The sequence below is a fragment of the Vombatus ursinus genome, unplaced genomic scaffold, assembly GCF_900497805.2.
Source record: "Vombatus ursinus unplaced genomic scaffold, bare-nosed wombat genome assembly UNPS02014821.1, whole genome shotgun sequence".
Classification (NCBI taxonomy): Eukaryota; Metazoa; Chordata; class Mammalia; order Diprotodontia; family Vombatidae; genus Vombatus; species Vombatus ursinus.
The window spans coordinates 41,959,297-41,984,288 of NW_020954599.1; the positions used below are offsets into that span (position 1 = coordinate 41,959,297).

Below are 24,992 nucleotides of genomic sequence, written 5' to 3' on the forward strand. Positions count from 1 at the left end.
ATGTATATTCTGTATAGTGTGCTGGCCCTTGAATACAATGGAAGCATAATGAACTCTGGGGGACCTAGAAAAATAACTTTCAGTGCCAGTCAGCAGCAGAACTAGGGCATCAGTCCTCAGGATGATATAATATTAGGGCTGTAACAGACCTTAGAAATTATCCGATCCAGCCTTCATGAAAGAAGACACAGAAATACACAGGTTAGGTGACATGTACTACAATCCATGAATGACATATCTGCCAGATATGGAAAGTAGATGTCTTCATTCCTAATGTCCACTTTCTTCTTCTACACCACAAGTCCTGGACTTGTCTTTTTTTCCTCAATTATTTTTAATGCCTTTCAAAAATTTAGCTTCATAACCATGCATAGGTAGTGCAACATATTCAACGTGCAAGTCAGCATGGGTGACCTTTGGCAATTTTCATCCGAAATAATAATATGCCAATTGAGGGGAGTATTCCCATGAATTTCAGCCATCCCTATGACTTATCAAGAAAACCAGATGTAACTTTCTCAGAGATTAGGGAATGTTGGAAACAGGACTGTTCACCAGAAGCCAGCACCACGTGTTTTCTCTTGCTTCAAGTCCAAACCTTTGGACAGAGCTCCAAAATTTGAGTTACTCTAACAATCACAAGTTCAGAGCACTCCAGGACAAGCCATCACCAGGACGTTTTCACTAATTGTTATTTATAATGAATGAAAGTATTTATAGGGCACATTAAATAAGGAATGACTGCTTCAGAGGCAGTTCATTCTAACCCATCTACCCAAAGGTTGGATGACCACTTAACCTGTATGGGATTACAGATCTAGAACTGGAAGGGTTCTCAGAGGCACTGGAGTCCAGTCCCCTCATTTTACAGATGAGGAAATTGAGGCCCAATGATTTGTTTAGGGTCATCTGGGTAGCAGAAATTGGAAACCAGGAACTCTCACTCGAGAATCAATTCTGTATGTCATAGTGGGGATTCTTTTGTCGTAATGGGTTGAACTGGGGAAGGGCTTCAAACATCAATGTTCCCAAATGGGTACAATATTCCCAAATGTCACAGCCTGAAACAACAGCACTCAGACAGGTTGATTCTTTTATCTTTTCCCGATATCTCATCCACAGCTGTGTGGAAACTTTGTTACTTGGTCACAGTGATTTACTGGTGTGTGAGAGAAGGAATGTGTGTGAGAATAAGCAGATGAGTGCAGCGGGTCTGGACTTAGAAGGACTGACATAGGGGAGAAGTTGGGGGTGGGGTTGTGGTGGGGGAGTGCACAGGGGAGGAGAGAGGAATTACGGGGCGGGGGTTCCTCTAGTGAGGCAAGGCAGGTGAAAAAGGAGGAGGGGTTTTGTGCGCCCGCCTTTAGTTGACTGACGCCAGAGGGAAATCTCCACTGGGAGGGGAGAGGGGTGTGAGGGTCAGTAGCAAACCCGACAGCTTGTGTTCCTGGGGAGGAGAGAGCAGCTGGCCGCTCCAAAAACTTCAGTCTGCCACCGCAACCTGACAATCACATGCTTCAGAGCCCAAGGAAGGAAAGGCAGAAAGACTTCGAGCGATGGGTGAGTGGGGGCCTCCGGGGCTCATTGTCCCCGGAGCACAGCGGCGTTAGTGGAATCGTTCGCGTTGGGAATTGGGGGAGCCTGGGGCCAGGGGAAAGAAAGCAGAGCCTCCTTCTTGGCCAAGTCCAGCTTGGCCGCCGCCCACTCGTTGCTTCCCTCTGGGTCCTACCCTGAGACGGTGGGAAGCACGGGGACAGGGGTGGAGAGGCAGGTATGGGGTGGTCTGGAGGCGCCAACGCCCCTCCTTCCTAAAGACTCTCGGCCTCGTTCACAGGAGGCGAGAGCAGTCAGATAATAAAGGGGTCCCTGTTGGATGGAGCAGTGCACAGAGCGCTCAGGGGTGCGTGGAGGGGAGGGTGGGAGGATACACCGGGAGGATACACCTGGAGGATCGGCATGTTGATGGTGACTAGGTAACGGCCAGCAGGCGAGATCCAGAAGATCCCCGGGATCAGAAAGAACTGGGACCCAGTTTCCCCTTTCACCTGACCAGAAAAGACTCTCATAGCCCAGCTAATGTAAAGGAGAATTCTGATGGAAACTCTATCAAACTTATAGTTTATGGGAAGTCAACTTGTACGTTTGAAGGTATTGTGGGGGGTGAGGCGGAGGGCATTTCTGACCCCAGTCCAACAGGAGTGTCTTGGATCTGAAGGTTTACAGTAGGAGTCAGAGGGCTAATTTCCCCAAACTTTGGAAATTTCAAATGTTGGGAGAAGGAGCTGTGCCCCATGACTTGCTTTGGGGACTGCTGGGGTTGTAGCCCTGTCACAGTTTGAGCGCCAGATTCATTGCCTGAACGGACAGGTGCAAAAGAGAAGGACAAAATAGCTATTTGAACCTGAGAGGGAGGAGGTGGTGTCCAGGAGAAAGTGTGTGGTTGGGGGGAGGGGGTGGAAGGAGGGAATTGCATAGGAGAAAGTATTTGGCTTAATCCGTCCAGAATTTCTGGAGTTTACAACAGCCAGGTTTCATGTCTAAGAGATGAGACTTGAATACAGGTCTTCTGGCTCCTTGTCCAACACCATTATCACTACACCACATCTAAGAAACAAACAGTCCTTTAAACACAACAGACTTGTTGGAGGCTTTTCCTCTGCTACAGTGGGACACACATCTTGTAAATTTTGGCAGGATTCACTCTTGTTAGTCATAGGAGTCCAAGCAAAAGGTCTCTGAAAAGCAAACCAAAAATATTTGTTAATTGCGTGTAGTGTATAGGAACTGTAATTGTGAATACTGCTAGAACTGGGGCTATGTAGGTTCATCAGCATAAACACAACAGAATGTCCTCATTTAACTTGTATCACTAAAAGAGCCATGCAAATGCATCACAGGATTGAGGATCAGGGCAGTATGCAGGAATTTTGTATTAATGGGGCCCCAGAAATAGTTATGGAACACACCAGGGTCATTGGCTGACAGAGCTGTCAATCAGCACCAACCAGCAGTAGTTTTCTTTGGTTGTTATTCCAAGGTTAGCTGACCTGTTGATGATTACCAGTGAAAAAGACCTCAGAAATGTTGGAGGACACTGGGGAGGCTCTTCTCTTTATCTTCTACTGACTTCACACAAGAAGGTCCCAAGTAGCAGTCTAAAGATGTCCAATGCTGCTCCCAAATGATCTGGAATGGCTTTTTTTTTTTCAAGTAACTGGAAGCAGGTGGTGGAGACTTCTAAATGCCACTATTGGGGTAACAATCTCAAAATACCAAAGGGTGAGGATAAATGTTAGGCAGTTAGGTGGCATAGTGTACAGAACTGGAAGTCATGAAGACTTGAGTCTGAATCTTGCCTCAGACCCTTACTAGCTGTGTGACCCTGGACAAGCTACTTAACCTCCCTCTCTGAGGCTCAGTTTCCTCATTTGTAAAAAGGAGATGATAATAGGACCAACCTCACTAGGAGGATCACCTGTGAGGATCAAATGAGAGACAATATATAAAGCACTTTGAAAAGTTTAAAATGATATATAATATTGCACCATTATTGTTACTTTTTGTTCATCTTTATGCATTTAATGAACATTATTTAGCTACTTCTGCAGTTGTTCAATTGTTTTCAGTTGTGTCCAACTCTTCCATGACCCCATTTGGAGTTTTTGGCAAAAATACTGGAGTGGTTTGCCATTTCCTTCTCTAGTTCATTTTCCAGATGAGGAAACTGAGGCAAACAGGGCTAAGTGACTTGCCCAAGGTTACACAATTAGTAAATATCTGAGGCTGGATTTGAACTCAGGAAGATTCATCTTCCTGATTCTAGCGCCAGCACTCTATTCACTGTGCCACTTAGCTGCTATACTTCTATAGACCCTAGGACAAATGGCTATTGGTCCTATTATACTGAGGTATTGGAAGAAGAGAAATGAAATTAACAACTGAGGCCAGCGCGACTGTTCTGGGTGTATTTCCGACCTTTCCTGGATGTCTCAAGTTGTCTTCACTGTGTGTCCTGGTTTTTTGTTCTTTTGTCTGGGACACAGAATTTTCCTGTCCCAATTGTAAAGCATTAGCAGTGAACTTAGGACCAATGAAGGTCGAGCCCCACCTACCCCCCACCCCCCAACCCTCAAAGGAGTGGGAGCATGCTAGCCAAAAGCTACTGTAAGAGTAAAGGGATGAAATACAGGCATAGACATGGAGCAGAGACAGCAATAATAGAATGGGTAGAGATACAGCAGGAATAATAATAAAAATAGCTATCATTTATATAATGCTTAATGGTTTGCAGAATATTTTACATATGTTAGCTTGTCTGGTCATCACAACAACTTTGTAAGTTAGATGCCAATATTAGTTCCATTTTACAGATTATGAAATAGGCTGAGATGTTAAGTTACTTGCTTAGAGCCACCCAGTTAGTTGTGAAGAATAAGATGGGGTGTGGATTTGAGTCAAGGCAACCTGATAAGGCAGCTGAATGAATGGGCCTAGATTTATAACAGCTGGAATTAGAAGCCAGTAAGTGTGTTTCCCCCCCCTTTTTAAGTGCTACAATATCATAAAAACACTTTCTCACTTGGCTTCTCTTTCTTTCAAAAGACCTTTAAAAAGCTTTAAAAGTCAGCAAAAAAAGAGATGGTGCTTTGTTACCTTTAGAAAGATTTCCAACAAGAGAAAGGATAGTGCTACAAGCAAACAGGGAAAAGCTGAGTTGATTGCATTAAGAGAGCCGTACCGGGAGCACAAAAACCTTTCATGGACAATCAATGTCAGTAAGCAGGAAGCCATCTTAAACTGGCGGTGTTACAAATGAAAGTGATCTTTTAAAAGAAGTCAGCATTACTGAGGCCAGCATGGCTGTCCAATCCTGTTTGCCTTGTCTCTGAAGCACAAGTGGAGAAAATTCTTTGCCTCTGTTGCCTGGTGGAGAAATGAGAGTGTTAGAGTCAATCGAATATTGTGATTAAAAGAGTAATCATGCACATTATACACAAGGCCCTCACAGAACTGTGAAATAGATGAAGGGAGTCTTAGGTGGAAGTAAGGGCCTGGGGCCAAGGAAGAATACAAAAGCATGGCGTGGAAACCTTGAGACCAGTGCCAGGAAGGCTAAACCCCAGAATGAGTTGAGGTTTGTGAAACTTGCCAAATTCAACAAGAAGTTTTTTTTTCGAGGTTTTTTTTTTTTGAAGGGTGGAAGTGGGGTGTGGCAAGAAGAAGACTAGGAGACAGGCCTGTTGATTGAGATGGATCAGGGTAATTTTAATGGAGAAATTGGGTCTACTCAGCAGCTACTTTGCTGATCTGTCTCCATTAGCAAGAAGAGTAGGAGATGATAGTTCAGTAAAAAGATCAAGGACTGATTGGAGTCAGAGGACCCGAGTTCAATTGCTGGCCCTGTCACTTAATAATTGTGTGACATTGAGCAAAGTCCAATCTTTACCTCTTTGGGCTTCAGTTTCTTTTGTGTAAAATAAGGGGTATGGTTAAATAATCCTTCCAATTCTAAATGTCACCCTATGATTTCCATACTGGGAAAAATAGTAAAAACCCATGGTTAATAAAGAGAACACCTGGTAACTCTAAATTATAGTTTAAGTGTTCTGGCCTTCACCTCTTTCCAGGACACTACTGCTACAGAGCTCCTTTATATAGCCCCGATACACTACTACCTTCTAATAGATCAATAGATTGTCAGTTTAGAGTTGCAAGGGATCCAGTTCAACCCCCTCCACAGGTTTATTATTATAAGTTTAAATATCTACCAGTTAAAGCAAATGAAATATTTTGTGGTAACCTAATTCAAATTTTTGCTTTTTTTCCCCCAGTGACTGATAACTCCTCAAATGTTATTTGTACTTGATTACTTTCCATTAGGAATTTTGCTTGTTTAATAGCAGAACAAGTGTAAATTAATCTATTTCATTCCTTAGCATAACACTCAATTAAAAAAAAAACCACCCTAAACCTTTTTTTTTTAAGTAAGTTAACAATTTGCTGGCCTTAGCTGATATGTTAGAGGCAATTCTTATTTACATTTGACCCCGTTTTTCTGTTGTACAAAGCTCTATTTTAGCCAATTGGGGGAAGGGGAAGGGTTTGAAAAGGAAAACGAAGCTAAATGAAATGAGTTTAGCTCTAAGCACAGAATTAACTTGGCAGCGGCATCTTAGCTGAATTTTTTTAGGGCAGTGTGAAGCATGTTAATTCTCTTCTTTTGTTTCGAGCAGTTTAATTTTGAGGTCAGCTTAGTTTTAGATACTAAGGAGACATGGAAATAAGGCTCAACATGGTGAAACTGCATTACTGAAATTTCAGGAGAACTATCAAAGACAAGGCAAGCCCCGAAGCATTTAATACCAGACTTGAGCATATTTTACTAATAGAAATAATGCCAGAGAGAATTAGAAAATCAGACAATTCCTAAGGTACCTCAACATAAATGCTTCTGAGCTCCTTTCTATGTATCCCACTGAAAGAAGCCATCTTCTCTCTACCTTTATTCTTTCTGTTTAGTCTCAGATAAGCCAATGCTCATATGTATTACCTGTCTTGTCCTTGACAATGTCACTTTACTGGTTTTGCAAGATTTATTGTGCTCCCAATAGCTTCTGCTTCCTTAAGGTTCTGTCATTTGGCCTTAAAACCAATGCCTTACACCTGTAGGTTCCTTCCTTAACTTAGAGGCCCTCTCCTCCCTGCCCCATATTTAGCTTTTCCAGATTATCTCAGACAGGGTAAATTTTCATTTGGCCTTCTATTGGTGTTTATGCAGGGCCTAAAACTAATGACGGCACAGTAGGTTCATTTTGGGATCACTGTTATCACCTTTAGGATGACTTAGTGGTACATGCTTATTGAGACTCAACACAAGTTTTTTTTTTTTTTTTTAAAGTGTATTTTTCAGGAAACTATCAAGGAAAACTGCCCTCATGTCCTGGAACCAGAGGGCAAAATAGGCATTGAAAGAATCCACTGATCGCCTTAGCAAAAGAGATCCTAAAATAAAAACTCCAAAAAAGTGTGTGTGGCGGGGAGGGGGAGGGAAGATGGAAGTTGCCCACCCTCGAGCAGAGGTTGCCTGAGTATTTGTACAGATGTTGTTTCATGGGGAAATAGATGTTCTTATACAGACGTTATTTGGACTGTATGGCCACTGAGGTCCATCTAACTTTGAGATTCTGTGATCTGAAAATTTTTATAAAATGGAAAGCTATAGGTTTTTGTAGTTGGACTTAAGCATTATTCAGATTACAGTACATACAGACTTACTTTTTCTGGATGATGGGGGATAGAGGAAGAGTGATTCAATACTGGATATTTTTATGCTTTTCTAATAGAAGAATGATTTGAGGAACCTATCTAAATAGATAAACTAGGCAATATAATACAGACTTTTTGCCCTTCTGATTTAGACATCTATAGTCAAGTCAAGTCAACAAGCATTTATTGAGTACCTACTATGTGCCAGGTACCGTACAAAGTGCTGGGGACACAAAGAAAAGCAAAAACTGTCACTTTTTTCAAGATAGTCAATCTAATGGGGAAAGACAATATGCAAATAGTTAGGAATAAATAGGATATAGACAGAATAAAAGATAATCTCAGAAATAAGGCACTATAGTCTTGAAGAATCCAAAAACTTGGATTGATATGATTTTTTTAGTGCTGCTGTCCATACGTCAAATAATATTCTCCTCTTACCTCCCTGTCACTGGGATCTGGACAGGAATTTGAAATGTTGAGATGACTGAGAGTCGACAACAACGATGATAAAGTAACAGCTGATTTCTGTTGTTGTTTTAAGGTTTGCAAAGTGCTTTGGTGTAGTATCTCATTGGAAACTCACAACATTCCTGTGAAGCAGTTCCTATTCTCCCCATTTTACAGAAGAGAAACCGGAGGGGAGAAATTAAGTGACTTGTCCCAGATCACACAGACAGTAAATGTCCACTCCAGCTCTAGATTCACCCCAACCCTTCCTGATTCTAGAGTCCAGGACTCTATCTGTTCTACCTAATGATTAATAATAATATTAATAAAATAATGATTAATAAATAATAAATTAATGATTAATAATATTAATAATAAATAAAATAATGTTAATAAAATAATAATAATAGCTAACATTAATGTTCCCAATTACAGTTCACAGTAGGTCCTTGTCATAAAGGTCTTGAGTTAGTTTCTGGGCAAAAGTTCAGTATTTTGATGTAAACCTGTTTTCAGGACATTGAAAAATAAGTGGAGTTTGCCATCAAGCGACGTAGCCGCCTTGTCAACAAAGTAGAATGCATGAAGGAGATAGAATTTTCCTGCCATGGTGATCATATTCTAGCTTAGTCAGTACAGGAAAGCATTGAAGGGAGCAGGGCTGTAGGTGGGCCAAGAACTTGATAGGGGTGTGAGACCAAGGGAAAACGGACCAAATGGGAAGTTGAGTGAAAGACTGATTGTATAGGGTTGACTTAGTACAAGGCCCAGTGGGAAGTAAGATCTCTAAGAGCATGGTCTTTCTGGTTTTGTCTTTATATCTCTAGCATATAGGACGATGCCTTGCCCTTAATGCTTATTTAATATAAGCTCACAGGGGGCAGGTAGGTGGTGCAGTGGATAGAGCCCTGGGGCTCTGGAGTCAGGAGGACCTGAGTTCAAATCCAGCCTCAGACACATAAAAACTCACTAGCTGTGTGACTCTGGGCAAGTCACTTAACCCCATTTGCCTTACTAAAAAAGACAAAACAAAACAAAAAAAAAAACTTCCTAATATAAGCTTATGGAGAGCAGGGGCTATTCCTTTTTTTTCTTTTTTTTGTCTTTATGCCCCTAATGAATAACATTTCCTTGCATATAGTGTGGATGGCTGATAAGTGCTTGTTGATTAATACATGTTTGTTGGATTATATTATATGTTGGATATATGGAGAGGAGGAGTCAAGGAGAAAAGGGTAAATGGATGGGCATAGAGAGAAGGAGAGCAGAGGTCTACCTCACCATTTTGCCAAGATCCAGCATCCAACTTTTCCCTCCTCTAGATTTTTCCCCAACAAACAGCACCCAGTGATACCTGTTCTCAGTCCTGATTCAGAACCTCTGGCAACTCCTCTTAGGATTCCTTCCTGTTATCTCTACTTTATCTTTCCCTTTTCAGCTAGATAATGTTTACTTCTGCACTGGCTGACTCACTCCTCAGCATTAGTTTTTGCCTTCCTTCCTTCCTTCTGAGCACTCTCCTGGGAGAGGGCAGGATTTCCCTTTCCGTTGCTGGCTAACTTCTGGCAGGCAGAGGGACTCCCTATAGAACTGACTCTGAAACAACTAGGTAACTAAAATTTGAAGGTGAAACCTGGAACTGTCCTGGTGAATGTATGTCTGAACACATACCCACACCCTCACCCCCCCCCCACACACATACACACCCACATATATACACACACACAATTGCATTAAATGGGCACTTTAGTTTACTAGTGTAGACATAATTAAGGTAGTTTTATAATAGACAGTGAGACTGATACATACTCATTTTGTGGCCCTGGGTAAGTCATTTAACCTTTCAATGTCTCAGAGAACTGTTTGTAAGTTTCAGAAGCATAGCAGATTGGCATTGATGAAGGGAGACTCCTCATGAGGAGTTCTCTGTACCAATGAAATAACAAGTTTAAGCCAAAAGACCCAGTGAAAAGGAAGCATGAACAAACAGTGGGTAAATATTCTACCTCATGGAATTGAGAGAATTTGAAGTATTTATTGCTGTTGAATTCAAGTAGGGAAATTAAGTCCTCAATAAACTTTACATTCAATTAACTTAATTTCAGGGTATTGGACAATCAGGACTGATACTTCAAGCTAATTAAGGTTCCCTCTTATTATGTGCATTATCACTAAGATAAGATATTACTCACTGTAGTGAAAAGATGAAAGAAAAATTTTGCACTAAGATTAATAGAATTTCTATCTTCATGATCCTCTCTTGCAAGTTTCCTGACTTTCCCCAGGTAGCTTTCCAAATTTAGGTTGGTAGAGTACACAGTAGCTAGTTCATTTACAAGACTTAGTCTCGTTATTTCAACTTTGCCCTTTGCTAATAGACAATATGACTACTGGTAAGCTCTCTACCATTTAGTCTGTTCATGTCATTTCTGGGCTTTGGTAAGAACATTCTTGCTATGTGGTAGAATACAGTCCAGTACGTTGGCTTATATCCCTGGGTCTGGTGGTTTGGAGATGCTGGTTCTTGAAGAGGAAAAAAAAACCACATCAAATATTCAGAAGAGAAATATTGACAGAACATTGCTGGTACATGTTATTTCTGGAGATGAGTATGCATAATTTCATTTTTACCTTAGTATAATCCTTTTATTATTAGGATAAGGATAAAACTTTTAACTTAGTATAAAATTACAACAAATAAGGATAATGCTAATATTGGTGGAGCCATGGAGTGATTCAAACATTTTGGATGATTTGAAATTACATAAGAAAATTGTTTGTAACCATTGACCCAGCAATCCCACTGCTAGGCATATGCTTCAAAGTGGTCAAGGACCAAAACAAATCTCCAATATGTGCAAAAATAACCATAGCAGCATTTTTTTTTGTCATATTAGGTAGGGTACTGAACTTGGACTCAAAAAGTCTTGAGTTTAACTCTTGACTCAGCCTTTTTAGCTATGTGACCCTGTGAAAATCACTTACTCTCTGTGCCTCAGTTTCTTCATCTGTAAAATGAGAGAAGTTGGACTCAGTGGCCTCTAAAGTCCCTTTCATCTTTAAAAGTAGAAGACTTTGTCATTTGGTAGGTGAACGACTGGACAAGTTGTGGTATATTGTGCATTAAGAAATGATGGGATAGAGACTGGATCTGTGATCTCATTAATATATGAGTGAGAAGATTCTATCTATCAGTGCAGGTTGGCACATTGTATGCAATTTATAGTCTTGGAAGTGTGCTTAGGGCACTGGGAGATTATTTTGCCTAGGGTCATATAACCGGTATGGGTCACTTGCACCCAAGTCTTGCTAGGCTCTAAGCAATTCTCTCTATACATTAAGCCATATTACTTCTCAAGATTAACAAAAAAAGGATGAATAAGAAGTGATGAATAAAAGGAATACAGAGGAATGAAAGATTTGTAGGAACTGATGCAGGATAATATAAGCAGAACCAGGAGAATAATATTCACAGTGAGTACAATGTAAATGGAAAGATCATGAAAAGCAAGTTGAACTCAGAGCAAATCAAGAGCCCATAGTGGTTCAAGAGAATAGATAATGGAACATACTTCCCTCCTCTCAGTAAAAGAATGGAGGTTATCAGGGTAAAGTGTTGCATGTTATCAGATGACATCACTGGATCAGCTGTTTTTGCTTAGTTTTTCTTTGCTGAAAGGAAGAATATGATTCTGGAGTGGGGAATGACAAAAGCAGTGATGTGAAAACAAAAAGAATCAATACAATTTATTTAAAGAAAAAACCAAGTAAGAATAGTGGCCAGTGGCCACTAAAGATGTATCTTTTAACTAGTCAGTCAGTAAGCATTTATTAAGCACTTACTATGTATTAGGCACTGTGTTTAAGTACTGGAGATACAAAGAAAGAAAAAAGCATAATCTTTGCCCTAGGGGAGTTCACATTGTAAGGGAAGGGGGAAACACCGAGCAAACCAGCTAAATACAAGATAAATTACATTAATTACAAATACAGGAAATGATTAGCAGAGGACAAGAACTAGAATGAAGAAGGGTTGGGACAGGCTTCCTATAGAAGGTGGGATTGAAGTTGGAACCTGAAGGAATCCATGGAAGCCAAGAGGTGGAGGTGGGGAGGGAGAGCATTACAGGCATGGGAGGCAGCCAGAGAAAATGCCTACACAGGGTAGAAATGCAGTATCTTGTTCTTGGAACAGCAAAGAGGCCAGTGGCACTGGATAGCAGAGTGCTTGGTAGGGGGTGAGGTGGGAGGGCTAATAAGATGTAAGAAGACCGTAAAAGTGAGGAAAAAGTGGCACTAAGGTATGAAGGGCTTTAAATGTCTAACAGAGGATTTACTATTTGATCCTGGGGTGTAACAGGGAACCACTGGAGTTTATTAAGTATGGAGTGTGTATGTGTGACATGATCAGACCTGCGCTTTATAAGCTTGTTTCTAGCCATGGTGAGAAGGGCTCCTCAAGGCCTTTATCCACTCACTGTGCCCCTTTGTATGGTCAGCAACTAACTTGTCTATGGGAAGACCAGTAGGTCTGTCGCCAGGTCCAATCCAATCCAACAAACCTGTAGGTATACTCACCTAGTGAAATATACCTCCAAAGAAATTTTTACAAGGCAGTTCATCTTCTGAAAAGAAGTAAACTGTGTATTTGTTAATTACAAACGTAAAGACAAATTTAAACAAAGAAAGAAGATTCTATATAAGGAGGAAAAAAAGAATCCACCCAAGTGTTTGTCAGACTAAGTGCACAGATCTTAGGTAATTGGTTCCTTAGATCTAACTGAATTAGGGAGCATTCAAAGTAGTGTTCATTAGTCCTATCAATGAGTTTTATTCATTTTCCCACAATTAACCTAATGGAAGTCCCTTTAGATAATGTGACTAATGTGTCCTGAGTTAAATAAACCCAGAGGTATGGTGATTCTAAATTCAACTAAGAACTGAGTGTTGGTTTTTTTTTTTTGAAACTATTTAAGAGAGGTACCTAAAAGAATTTCTGCAGTACTTCATTGCCAAATTATTAAGTCAGTCTCACTGAGAGATGTATGTGCCTGGATCTATTATGAATGTAGGGTAGAATAGTAGCAAAGGATATTTGTTTTCTTCATTTTACTCTCAGTCCAATCCAACAAATACTTATTAAGCGTCCACTATATTACTTATATCTTGTTCTGCCTTGTGGCAACACAGGATAAATATGAGACATAGTTCTTGCCCTCAAGGAGTTTACAATGCTATCCAATTGATTTGAATTAAATTTGAAAACATTAAATGCCTACTATGTGCTGTGCATTGTGCTTGAACCTGGGGATATAAAGCCAAAAATGAAAGAGTCTTTACCTTCAAGGAGCTTATAGTCTTGTAGGGGAAGGGTAGGGAAATAGCATGTATACAGAAAAATAAATACAAAATGTATAAAAATTAAATACAAAATAATTATGGGATAGCAGGAAGCTAGGTGGTGCAGTGGGTAGAGTGCCTGGTCTGGAGTCAGGAAGAACTGAGTTCAAATCCAGCCTCAGATAGGTACTAGCTGTGTTACCCTGGGCAAGTCACTGATCCCTGTTTAACTCAGTTTCCTCACCTGTAAAATGAGCTGGAGGTGGAAATGACAAACAATTCCAGTATCTCTGCCAAGAAAACCCCAAATGGGATCACAAAGAGTCAAAAAGACTGAAAAATGAACAACAACATTTATGGGGTAGAAGACAATTAATTGGGGCAGTAGAGCCAGGCCTGGACTCAGGAAGACTCATCTGAGTACAAATCTTATCTCAGACACTTACTAGCTCTGTGACCCTGGGCAGGTCACTTAACCCTGTTTGCCCCAGTTCTTTATCTGTAAAATGAGCTGGAGAAGGAAATGGCAAACCGTTCCAGTATCTTTGCCAAGAAAACCCCAAATAGGGTCACAAATAGTTGGATGCCACTGACAATAGTCTGGAGAGTTAAAAGAAAATCTGGGAACGGAATGAAGTATTAAATTGAATATAATTAAGTACTAAAAATACGTATATAGACAAGATAGAAATTAAATATTCTGAAGTGCCAAAGATATAGATAGTAGTATAGTGCCAAACGTATAGATAGTAGTTGCTATGAGTGATTAGGAATGGGAAAGTTGAATGTTATCAGGGAAAGCGTTTTGGAGGAAGTAAGTAGATAAAAAGTGAATCTTAAACTGCACTTAAAAGATTGATTGGATTTGGAAAGGGAGAAAGGATGGGGGATGATATGAGAAAAGGTGGGAATGAGCATGGTGTGTGTGTTGAGGTCAGTGAGAGGCTGGCCCAGATAGAGATCCATAAATAGGGGCAGATTTGTGGAGGAATGGAGATGAGCAGAGCAAGACTGTGGAAGGCCTTCTGTGTCTATGCTGAAGAGTTTGGATGATATCAGAAACAAATAGAATTAAATCACTGTAAATTCTTGAGTAGGTAAGCGATAAGATAAAGGTATTTTAACGAGATTAGTGTGGCTATAGCGCTAAGCAGGGTGACTGATGTGGGAGATATTGGACGCAGGTAGAGAAATTAGTATTTTATTGAAATAGTCTAGAAATAGGGCAATGATGGGGTGAACCAAATTCATTGGCAATGGAAAAGGAGAGGAAAAGATAAATATAAATATTTCACTTCTCACTTTAGCTGCCTTTTCACTCTGGGACTTTTCTCTGCACCTGGGTCTTCCTATTCAGGAAAATCCCTCTACTATTCCTGACCCCCTTTTCCCATTGGTGAGTTCCTCCTGGGGCCTCCATTTTGTAGAAGGGCCCAAAAGACAACCATCCTTCATTCCCTCCTGGATTTGCTTTTAACTCTTCAGACTATGACATTGTCCCACCCGCCCCTCCATAGGTACCTAACCTTGCTACCTCTTGTTTGTTGTTTTCCCACTATTAGAGCCTGAGCTCCTTGGGGACAGGTACTATCTGTTTGCTTGTGTTTGTATCTCCAGTGCTCAATCTAGTCCCTGGAACACAGTAAGCATTTAGTAAGTGATTGTTGCCTTGCCTTGTTACCTTGATTGACAGAACTTGATGGAGTAATAGAAATAGAGGCTAAAAAGGAAAGAAGAATTAAAGGTTTTAAGCCCATCTTTTTAGTATTAGTAAATCTATTTCAATTCAGCTGAATGAATGGATGAATCAATGAATGAAAGAATGAAAAGAAAAACTTATTAAGTACTTTATATGTGCCTGGCACTGTGCTAAGATCTGGGAGTACAGATGTAAGAAAGTAGGGCAGTGACTTGCCCTCAAGGATTTCATATTCTAATTGGGGCAGACAACATATCCTTCATCCCTCTTGGTTCTAGGAGGGTGGGGAGAGAATGAAGTGATATGGTGGCCTGGTTCTGGGAAATATAAGGCAAAAGTTTCCCTATCAGAGCTCAGGGTCTCAGAATCAGAGTATGAATTTTGATGGGAGGGGGATAGTGAGGATGGCCTGAAGTGTAGGTGATAACAAACATTTAAACTGTTAAGTGTACAAGGAACTATACTAGGTACCAGGAATAAAAAGACAAAAATTAAACAATACCCACTTGTTTCTTATTTATTTGCTTATTTATTGGCTGGTCCATTTTTTAATCTTCAAGGATTTACTTTCAGTGTTCAGTTATGTTATTAATTAGAATGATAATGAAAAGAAAATTCATATTTTACGAAAGCTGTTTGATCAGCTAAGTAAAATATCTTAAATGGAAGAATCAGTATGGTGTGGTGTCCCATGTGGTCACAACCTATTAAGTATTCATCTCTGGAGATCCCTGGAGTTATTTCAAGGGGTCTTTAAGATCCCCAGGAGATCATGCTATATGAGAGCTGGTTGAAGGAACCATAGGGGTTTATCCTACAGATCAGATTTAGTGAAAAACATGATAGCTATCTTCAGATAGGGCTATCACGTGAAAGACAGATAAGAAGTGTTCTCCTTAGCCTTGGCAGGGTGGGGTGGGGGAATGGGGGGGTGGTTTGAAATTAGGAGTATAGGGTGGAAGTTGAAAAGAAGAAAATTGTGGCTTGATGTAAAGCATAGTTGTCTAACAACGAAGTATCTATGTAAAATGATGGTTTGGTGTGTTCCCAGATCAGTTCAGATGGCATCACCCATGTGGAAAATGTTGGGGACCTGTTTCTCAGAAGCAGACCCCTGTATCTTTCAAATAAGTGACACTGTTTTATGTAATCTGGGCATTTGCCAAACCCCTAGTTTATCTGCAAAAGAGAAATGGGCTAGGTGGTCCCTCTTGGGTATGTTATAGAGGAAATTCAGATCTGTGTGGCTCCATAAGTAAATCCATAGATAGGTCAAAATACCCTTGTACAGGCTAAACAAATATTTTGCACGTATACGTATTAACATTTTTCCTATGTGTGTTGCTGCTGTTCTGAACACAATATAGATTTAATATAATAATAAATTAATAATAAATTTATTAAGTGTCAGGCAGCATAGTTGTAGCTAGATGGTGCAGTGGGCCTGGAGTTAGGAAGTTCTGAGTTCAAATCTGGCCTCAGACACTTAACAAGCTGTGTGACCTTGGGCAAGTCATTTAATCCCTATTTGCCTCAGTTTCTCTTCTGTAAAATGGGGATACACTGGAGAAGGAAATGGCAAACTACTGCAGTATTTTTGCCTAGAAAACTCCATGGACAATAGTCCAACAACATTTGCCAGAAACTGAGCCAATCACTAGGGATATGTATATGAAAAAAGAAAGATAGTCCTTGCTTTCAAGAAGCTTACAAGCTAATAGAGGAGGAGCTGAAAAGTCCGAGGGGGAAGGAGCATGATAGAGAAGTGTGGCCAGGTAAGAAATTAGGAGATGTTTTGAGCTGAGTCCCGTCCTTCAGTGGAGGTTTTAGAGTTTATGGCCCTGCTCTCCATTAGAGGGACCAAGAGGTGGCCATGAAGTGCAGTTCCAAGGCTGATGGGATCTCATAAGATCATGAGGTTTTCTCAGTTATGAGCTTCCTGAGTAATGGTGGAAAAATCAGAGAAGCCCCAAAGTAGTGCAGCTAGGTGAGAAATGAATTATTAAATTCAAAGTAGTTTTTTTGTCATAATTTATTGAATTGTCATATTTATTGAGTCAATAGATACTCACAAGTGCAACTGCTATTATGCTGGGGCCACAGAATTTTTTTGTCATTAAAAAGTAGTCACAAACTGTTGGGGGTCTCCAGTATATAGAAAAAAATAATTACTAGACTGGAAATTAAGAGATATTGGTTTGGGTTTTGTCTTGGCTACTTACTACCTGTGTTGTGAGCTTGAGAAATCCCTTAGTGGCTCAGTTTCCTCATCAGTTAAATGACAGGACTAGATTGTAAGATATTTAAGCTCCCTTTCAGCTTTGTGATTTCTATTTTTTGAAAATTAACCTGAGTTTGTAAGAGCTATACAGCACACAATAGTATTCCCCTTGCCCCATCCCTACTGGGCATATTAAAACTACCAAAAAAAAAACCATTGAAAATACATAGGAAAGATCGTGGAAAAGATTAATCAATTAAAAATTCTGAATAGACCAAAGGAATAATTGCTGTCAACTTTCAAACTCTGTTTTGTATAATGGCTTCTGAGGTCAGAGACTATATGTTGAAAATTAATGTTGTTGGTCTCTAAGTATATAGTTCCTGTGCTTTGAGTGATTGGGTCTGTTTCATTTCTATGTAATTGCTAATAAAGTGGTCTGGTATATTTTGCAATAAGTGTTCTTCCCACTAATTTGAAAATAAATCTTTCAGATTCTTAGCTATGCTTTACTTCATTTAAGTATTAACTAGGAAGACACATTGAAGAAAGATAATTAAGAGCCTAGGGTATATTAATTATTAAGTACCACAAATGTTTTGGCAGCATCATTAAGTAATCAATGCTGATGTCTGTTGCTTTTTAAAAACTACTTCAATGAAGTGTAACATCATCAGAATTTTATTTTTCCACTATATGCTGTTTTGTTGCTGTTCAGTCATTTCAGTCATATCCAACTCTTCATGACCCCATTTGGGGTTTTCTTGGAAAAGATGCTGGAGGGGTTTGCCATTTCCTTCTTTAACACATTTTATAAGTGGGGAAACTAAGGCAAACAGCATTAAGTGATTTGTCCAAGGTCACATAGGTAGTAAGTGTTTTAGGCCAGATTTGAACTTAGGAAGATGGCATCACTGTGATTTGCAGGTTGACCAACCAACATTTCCTGATTTGAGGTGGGGAACCCTATCTACTGTGACATCTAGCTGCCCCCTTTCACTCTATACCATCCTCAAATTTGTCAGGGAAAAAGATACCTCAAATTACCATTTCCCTTCTATCTAGTCTCTCCTGTATAAAAATTGTAACATATAATTATACTTTATATGTCAGCAGGGATAGGTATTTAATTTTCAAAATTTTAATTGAATTATAAATCTGTTTATTAGGTAACTCCAGGCTCATAGGTTGCTTACTGACTTTCCAAAGGAAGGCAATCAGAATTGGATAGAAAGTAATATTAGAATGTTTTGTATTAGAATAAATTGAACCTGTACAAACAGAAGTAAAGGTTCAAAAATACTACTGAATTAAAAAACAAAGTAGATATGTTCTTTTTTAATTAACATTTTTTCAATCAATAAAAATCTGTCTTCCCTTTCTCCATCTCCCTCCTTCCCTCCCTCTCTCTGTGCCCACTATTAAGAAAGCAAGAAAAACAAAACACTGTCATAAACATGTATAGTCACGCAAAACAAATTCCTGCATTGACATTCTGAGTCCACCATCTTTTTATTCATAGGGATATAGCATGTTTTATCTTGAGTTCTCTAGAATTGTGGTTGGTCAGAGTTCCTAAGGATTCAGAGATCCTAAGTCTTCGAAAGTTGTTTGTCTTTACAATGTTGTCATTCTGTAAATTGTTCTAATTCTGCTCGCTTTACTCTGCATCAGTTCATATAAGTCTTCCCATGGTTCTCTGAAAATCATCCTTTTCATCATTTCTCATAGTATAATACCATTCTATCACATTCATGTACACTAACTTGTTCAGCAATTTCCTATTTAATGGGCAAACTCTTTGTCTCCAATCCTTTGCCACCACGAAAAAAAATAGCTGCTATAAATATTTGTGTACATAGGGGTCCTTTCCTTCTTTTTAAAATCTCTTTGGTATATAGATATAGTAGTGGTATTGCTGGGCCAAAGTGGAGGCCTGGTTTAATAGATTTTAGGGGATAGTTCCAAATTTCTTTCCATATTTGCTGGATAGATACGCCGTCCTGAGATGATATAGACAAGAATCACACAGGATAAAAAGGCATAGTAGTGGGAATATGAACAGCATGGTTCATTTGAAAGAACCTCAGAAGAACTGATTTCAACTGATTTCACAACTTACTACCTGTGTGGTTGTGGATAAGTAAACGACAATGACAACAACAACATCATCTATATGGTAATTTAAGTTTTACAAAGTGCTTCACTTTTATCATGTAATTTGATTCAGCAACCCTGTGAGGCAGGTGCTTTTTCATCCTCATATACAGATGAAGAAATAGAGGCTAAAAGAGAGGTTATCCAGGGTCACACACCTAGCAAATGTCTGAGGTTAGATTTTAACTGAGGTTCTCCTGACTCCCAAGTCCCACACTCTATTCACTATGCCACCCATCTTTTTCTCTGAGCCTAACTTTCCTTGCTTGAAAATGGACCAGAAGACCTCTTCCAGTCTTGAATCTATGAAAACTCTACTTGTCAGCATATTTAAGAGAAATTTGATGATTTCATTGTAAAATGAAAATAATAATCTTTAATAAGTTTCAAAATAAAAATATTAGAAACTTTGATGAATTTATAGCATTTCAGTAAACTCTAGAGCAGGGGTGGGGAACTTGTGGCTTTGAGGCCACATGTGGCCTCTGGGTCAACCAGGGGCATAAGTCTCTTCCTTCCAGAGACTTTTATGTTGGGGTTCTTACCAGATTTGAAGTTAATTTCCAAAACTTTCCTATTCTAGATAGTTGTCAATACTTTAGTGACTTGTTTTGCTCTTTTGCTTTTGCTTAGTACAGTGCCTGGCACATGGTAAGCACTTAATAAATGCTTGTTGACTTGTTTTAACTTACTCTCAACCAGGTAAAGCAAGCTGAAAGAGAGAAAAGGACCATTGGTGTAGACTGAATTCAATGTGCAACTAGGAGGGAAGATGCCTAACATTACCGGTGACATAATGGGAAGGGAAAAAATCTATACTTTCCTTCAATAATTAGTGCATTTGCGAAGAAAAAACAGTAGAAAAAGCATTTGTTTAGTTAAAAACATTAAAATTGTATCTCACTATTTTATTTCCACGTATTTTCTTTTTCTTTCCATTTCAATTATAGCTGCAATCCATGATAGCTCAATATGGCTCCAGCCTCTTTGGAGCTTGATATGGACTACACTTAAGCCACAGTGTTTAAGTGCCTGCCAAATTTTATTTTGGTATTTCTTAATGTACCTTTAGAAGAAAATACATGAGAGTTGTAGTTCTAGAGGTATGCATGCCCTACTGTGTCCCAGGTTTTCAATAAAGTACCTTCAGATTTTGAGTAGGTAATGGGCAGGTATGGTTAAAGCAGATAGAGTAGTGGGCTTGGGATCAGGAAGACTCATCTTCTTGAGTTCAGATCCAGCCACATATCCTTACTAGCTGTGTGACCCTGGGTAAGTCACTTAACCCTGTTTGCCTTATTTTCCTCATCTGTAAAGAGAACTGGAGAAAGAAATGGCAAACTACCCCAGGATCTTTGCCAAGAAAACCCCAAATGGGGTCACAAAGTGTCAGACACAACTGAAAAATGACTCAACAACAACAGCAACAAATAGGAGAAAAGCCGATATTTGGCGGAAAGGTTAGTTTATAAAATTTATAGACTTTAGTCAAAGAAATGGTTTCTTCTATTGGATAAGAACATGATATATCTGACTATTCTTTTGTGAAAGAATGGCCTGGAAGCTATCCATTCAAGCTATCCCCTCCCCAGCTTTTTGTAATTAAGAATTCTTTCTGGTACTAACGCATTATTGTACACAATCTTTTGATTTGAAGATGGCCAACTGCCAAGTTGCTGTATACCATTACTTAGGTTATTGAATCCCTAAACTCAACTGTTAACCATCTGATGAGTATGACAATTTGATATAATGCCAACAGTTACTTACTCAAAGCATTACTTGAAATGCTAAAGTCAAAACATGACTTATGAACTGATTTTCCATTTAGTCATCACTATCTTCACCAGAGGATGTCTGTCCAATTTCACTAGTTTCTTTGGAATGAGTCCGCTATTGTATTAGGTTCTATTGCTGACTCTACAAATTACAGAATGGAGAGGGGCTTTCTCTTTCCCCTGACCACAAATGACTTTGGCATCTCTTCCTACTTATATTATCATTTGGAAACAGAATTATACAGCCTGGAATTTTCACAGTAAGGCACCATTCAGATTTTTAAAAAAGTCACATCCTTTGATCGCAATCAAAACTGCACAGAACTTTGGATTCATCTAAAGTTTTTAACTTTTCCAGCAGATACAAAACTCAGACCTGGCTCATTTGTCAAACCAGAGAATTGTTCAGTAAATTTCTTTTATCTATTTCTCTAGTTATGATTGACTTTACTGTGAAAGTCTATCTAACCCTGTTAGGAGAAGTAACATCACGTAGCAGAACAAACACTGGTCTTAGGGTCAGGGGCCTTGGATTGAGTTTATCTAGCATGATCCAGTTGTATGACTTTGGACAAATGATTCCATCTTTCAGAGCTTCAGTTTTTTTAACTGAAAATGGAGTGTTTATGTGGGGGCATTAGTGATCAACACCTAGAGAAGCAATTCATGTGAGATAGAGCTCAATCAGTCAACCAATAAACATTTATTGAGCACCTATTATGTGCCAGGCACTGTACCAAGTGCTGGGGATATAAAAAAAAAGGCAAAAATGACAGTCCCTGCCTTCATCTGATTTGCAGTTGAAAATTTCTATAAAGATTGTCTCTTCCTAATAGAATGTGACGCATACTGTCTGTATGATTTGAGCAAATAATTTAATCTCTTAGTGCTCTAGGCTGTTTTCTAAGACAAGTTGTAGAGAAAGCACTGACTTATATTGATATGAGTTTCTTCACCCAGGTTTGTCATATCAGTGAAATCACAAGCCCTATCCTTACTTTCTTCTTTACAGTGTTGGTACTATAACCACACAAATTGTTGTCCTGGTTCTGCTCCTTTCACTCTATCAGTTCACAGGAATCATCCCAGGTTTCTTTGAATTCTTTCCTTTTATCAATTGTTACAATGCAATATTCCTTTCCATTCAAATTATACAATTTGCTTATGATCTTTTAAATAATAAAACTATCACTTTAGGCACTTAAAATGGGATGCAATTTATTGAAATTAAATTATATGCCCTGCTTTTTTCTCCTGAAATATACTAATTCTGTAAAGCAAGTGTTTTTAACCTGGGGTTCATGAACTTATTTTCAAAATTTTATTTTGATAACTATTCCAAAATAATTGGTTTTCCTTGTAATCCTATGCATTTTATTTTATTAATTTAAAAATATTGTTCTGAGAAGTGATTCACAGTTATCAGTAGACTATCCATAACACAAAAAAGGTTAAGAACCATCGTGAGTTTAAAGCAATGTGCTTGTGATGTCAAAACATATTAAGAACAAGTTTTAAAGATTCAGTGCTATTTTAAAATGATTAGAGATAACGCAGGAATAAGAAATAACTTTTTTCCAGTATCAGCAAAGGAAAGAACTTTCAGCCCTTTCTTTCTGGGCTCACCCTTCTCTTCTTCTTCATCTCCTCTGCTGTCTTCTAAAGTATCTTATCTAACAGTATTAACAATAGGCAAAATCCCACAACATCATTGGATGAGGGTCGTAGAAAGAGTTTGGAGACTTTTTAGAAGTCATCTAGTTCAACCCTTTCTTATTTTATGCAGAAACAAAGGCTCAAAATGCCCAAAATGATACAGATGTGGTAGAATTGGAACTTGCTCTCTGGTTCATTGATTCCATGATGTCACCTGCTTTAAATCTGGCAGATTATCTAATGGATAGATATTTTGTAATGTTTTTCATTTTTACTTTTTATTGTAATTCATTAGACAGAGTAATAAGCAAATAAAGATTTTTAAAGGCCAAGTGTCATAGTTTGAGCCCTGAATCAGAGCAAATGCCTCAGAGTGAATTGTGGTCTGGGAGGGAGCTGTCCACATGATGTTCAACTCTTGAGAATCAATTATTATCTTCTTCTCTTCAGGAATCATACCAAGCCCTCCCAAGTATTCAGCATCTAGTCATGAAGCTTGGAAGAACTAATCTATTTCTAGAAGTCTAACAAAAAATTCTTTTTATCACTTGATCCAAGATTGATTTATTATTGACCTGACTGAATCAGCTGATACCCCAAGACCAAATGTTTCTCTTGACAATTCACTCATTTTATCTCAATGACTAAATGCTTTTAAAAGTGGATGTTGCCAGAAATGGATAAATATTAGATCCCACTCCAGAAAATGCAGTCCACTTTTGAATATTTCTATTTTAAATGAAGGCTAGATTTATTTCATGTTTTTTGGTGCATTAGATCCACTAATAATTAAATCATTTTAATTACCCTAGTATGAAAAATATTTCATACTGAATTTTAACTGGTAAGTTTCATGTGACACTGAATATGGGATTTAATATGACATGCAGAGTCTATAGAAGGGAAGGGAAAGGTTATTAACTCTCACTCCCATCTTGTATCAGTTCTTATAACTGATCCTCACTGGTTTCATTGGCAGTCAGGACACCTGGCTTCTGGTTTTGTATCTCTACTACTGACTAACTGTGTGTCCTTGGACAAAGCCCATCACCTCAGTTTCCTTATTTCTAAAATGAGGAAGTCATACTAGATGATTTCTAAGGTCCCTTTCAGTTTAACATCCTGTTATTTTATATGACTAATTTGCTGGTGTGTCTGTGACATATGGTAACATTTTGGATTCCTTACTACTAGGGACATCTGTTTTTCCCCAAAGCATTTCTCTAACTAAAGGCTACAATGTGTGTGCAGAATATATGGATAGGTTCCATGGTCTGAACTACATGTGTGAAATGTGAGATTTACAACAGGGTTTTTTGTTTGTTTGTTTGTTTATTGTTTGTTTATTGAGGTCATAGCAACTCCATAGTCTATTCTGAATACAATTATATGTTCTGATTATCACACCGATCTTTGACCTAGTGAACATTTTTCACTAATCAACATGTATTTTAAAGTGCATGCCTCAGTTTCTTCATCTGTAAAATGAGCTCATTGGACTCAGTAGCATCGAAGGCCCCTCCCAGCTCCAAATATATGAACTTAGAATCCAAATTTTTTTATTTTTTGACTCCATATTAATTGTAGACCTTACCTATCTTAGTTTGGTTTTCTCTCCTGGAATTTGCCACCTAAACTAGCTTTGGAAATTCAAAGAAAGGTCAATGTAAACTGAAAAAGCTTGGGCTAAGTATTCGGATGCCATGTTTATACATTCCAATTGTCTACTAAGATAGTCTCAATTAGTTGGAAGGTAGCTTAGGAGTATGGATAATAACATAAGATCTACTTTAGAGAATATGCATATAAATTATTATATCATTGCTAGAGAGAAAGAAAAAAGGCCCCCAATCACAGTCAAAAGTTGAAGATCTATCAGAAACCATAATGAGAAGCAGTGTGCTTTACTGATTAGAAGATCTGCCATTAGGGGACTACTAGTATCAACATAGTAATTATTTTGACCAAGGGATGGTTCTCTCTACCATTCTGGGCCTTGGTCACCTTATCTGGGAAAATATAAATAATGAAACATCCTATCTACCTGATTAGGTTTTGTGTAGATTCCCGAGAATGATTTCATCATGCTATTGATTTTGACCAAAGGCCTTGCAAAATTTGTAGCCTGAAGAGCCTAAATATATCTTTAAAATAAATTATAAAGACCATTATAATAATCATATGATATAATATTGTTATATATTATATGACTATCAATATTATTATTATTATAGAATAAGTTATCAAGAATGAAGCAAAGACTGGAGCTTTCAACATTGGAGCAGAAAACATTTTAGAGGACTAATCAGACCAATATATTACTTGGTTGTTTTAATTTAGTGTCTAATGGAGCTGCAGCTGTGATTTTCACACTTGTTGCACAAAGTAGAACATTAGGCAGTGGTCAGTGGTTGATGACCTCCTA

At 38.6% G+C, this 24,992-nt stretch overlaps 1 protein-coding gene across 1 annotated transcript in view; it reads left to right on the top strand.

Moving 5' to 3' along the window:
- The first annotated feature begins 1,408 nt into the window (after positions 1 to 1,408).
- Positions 1,409 to 24,992, top strand: part of GPM6A (glycoprotein M6A) — a 482,844-nt gene continuing 459,260 nt past the window's right edge. Inside the window, exon 1 of the mRNA XM_027837472.1 lies at positions 1,409 to 1,560. Coding sequence (XP_027693273.1) covers positions 1,557 to 1,560 — 4 coding nt within the window. The 5' untranslated portion in view covers positions 1,409 to 1,556. The remainder of the gene's footprint in view (positions 1,561 to 24,992) is intronic.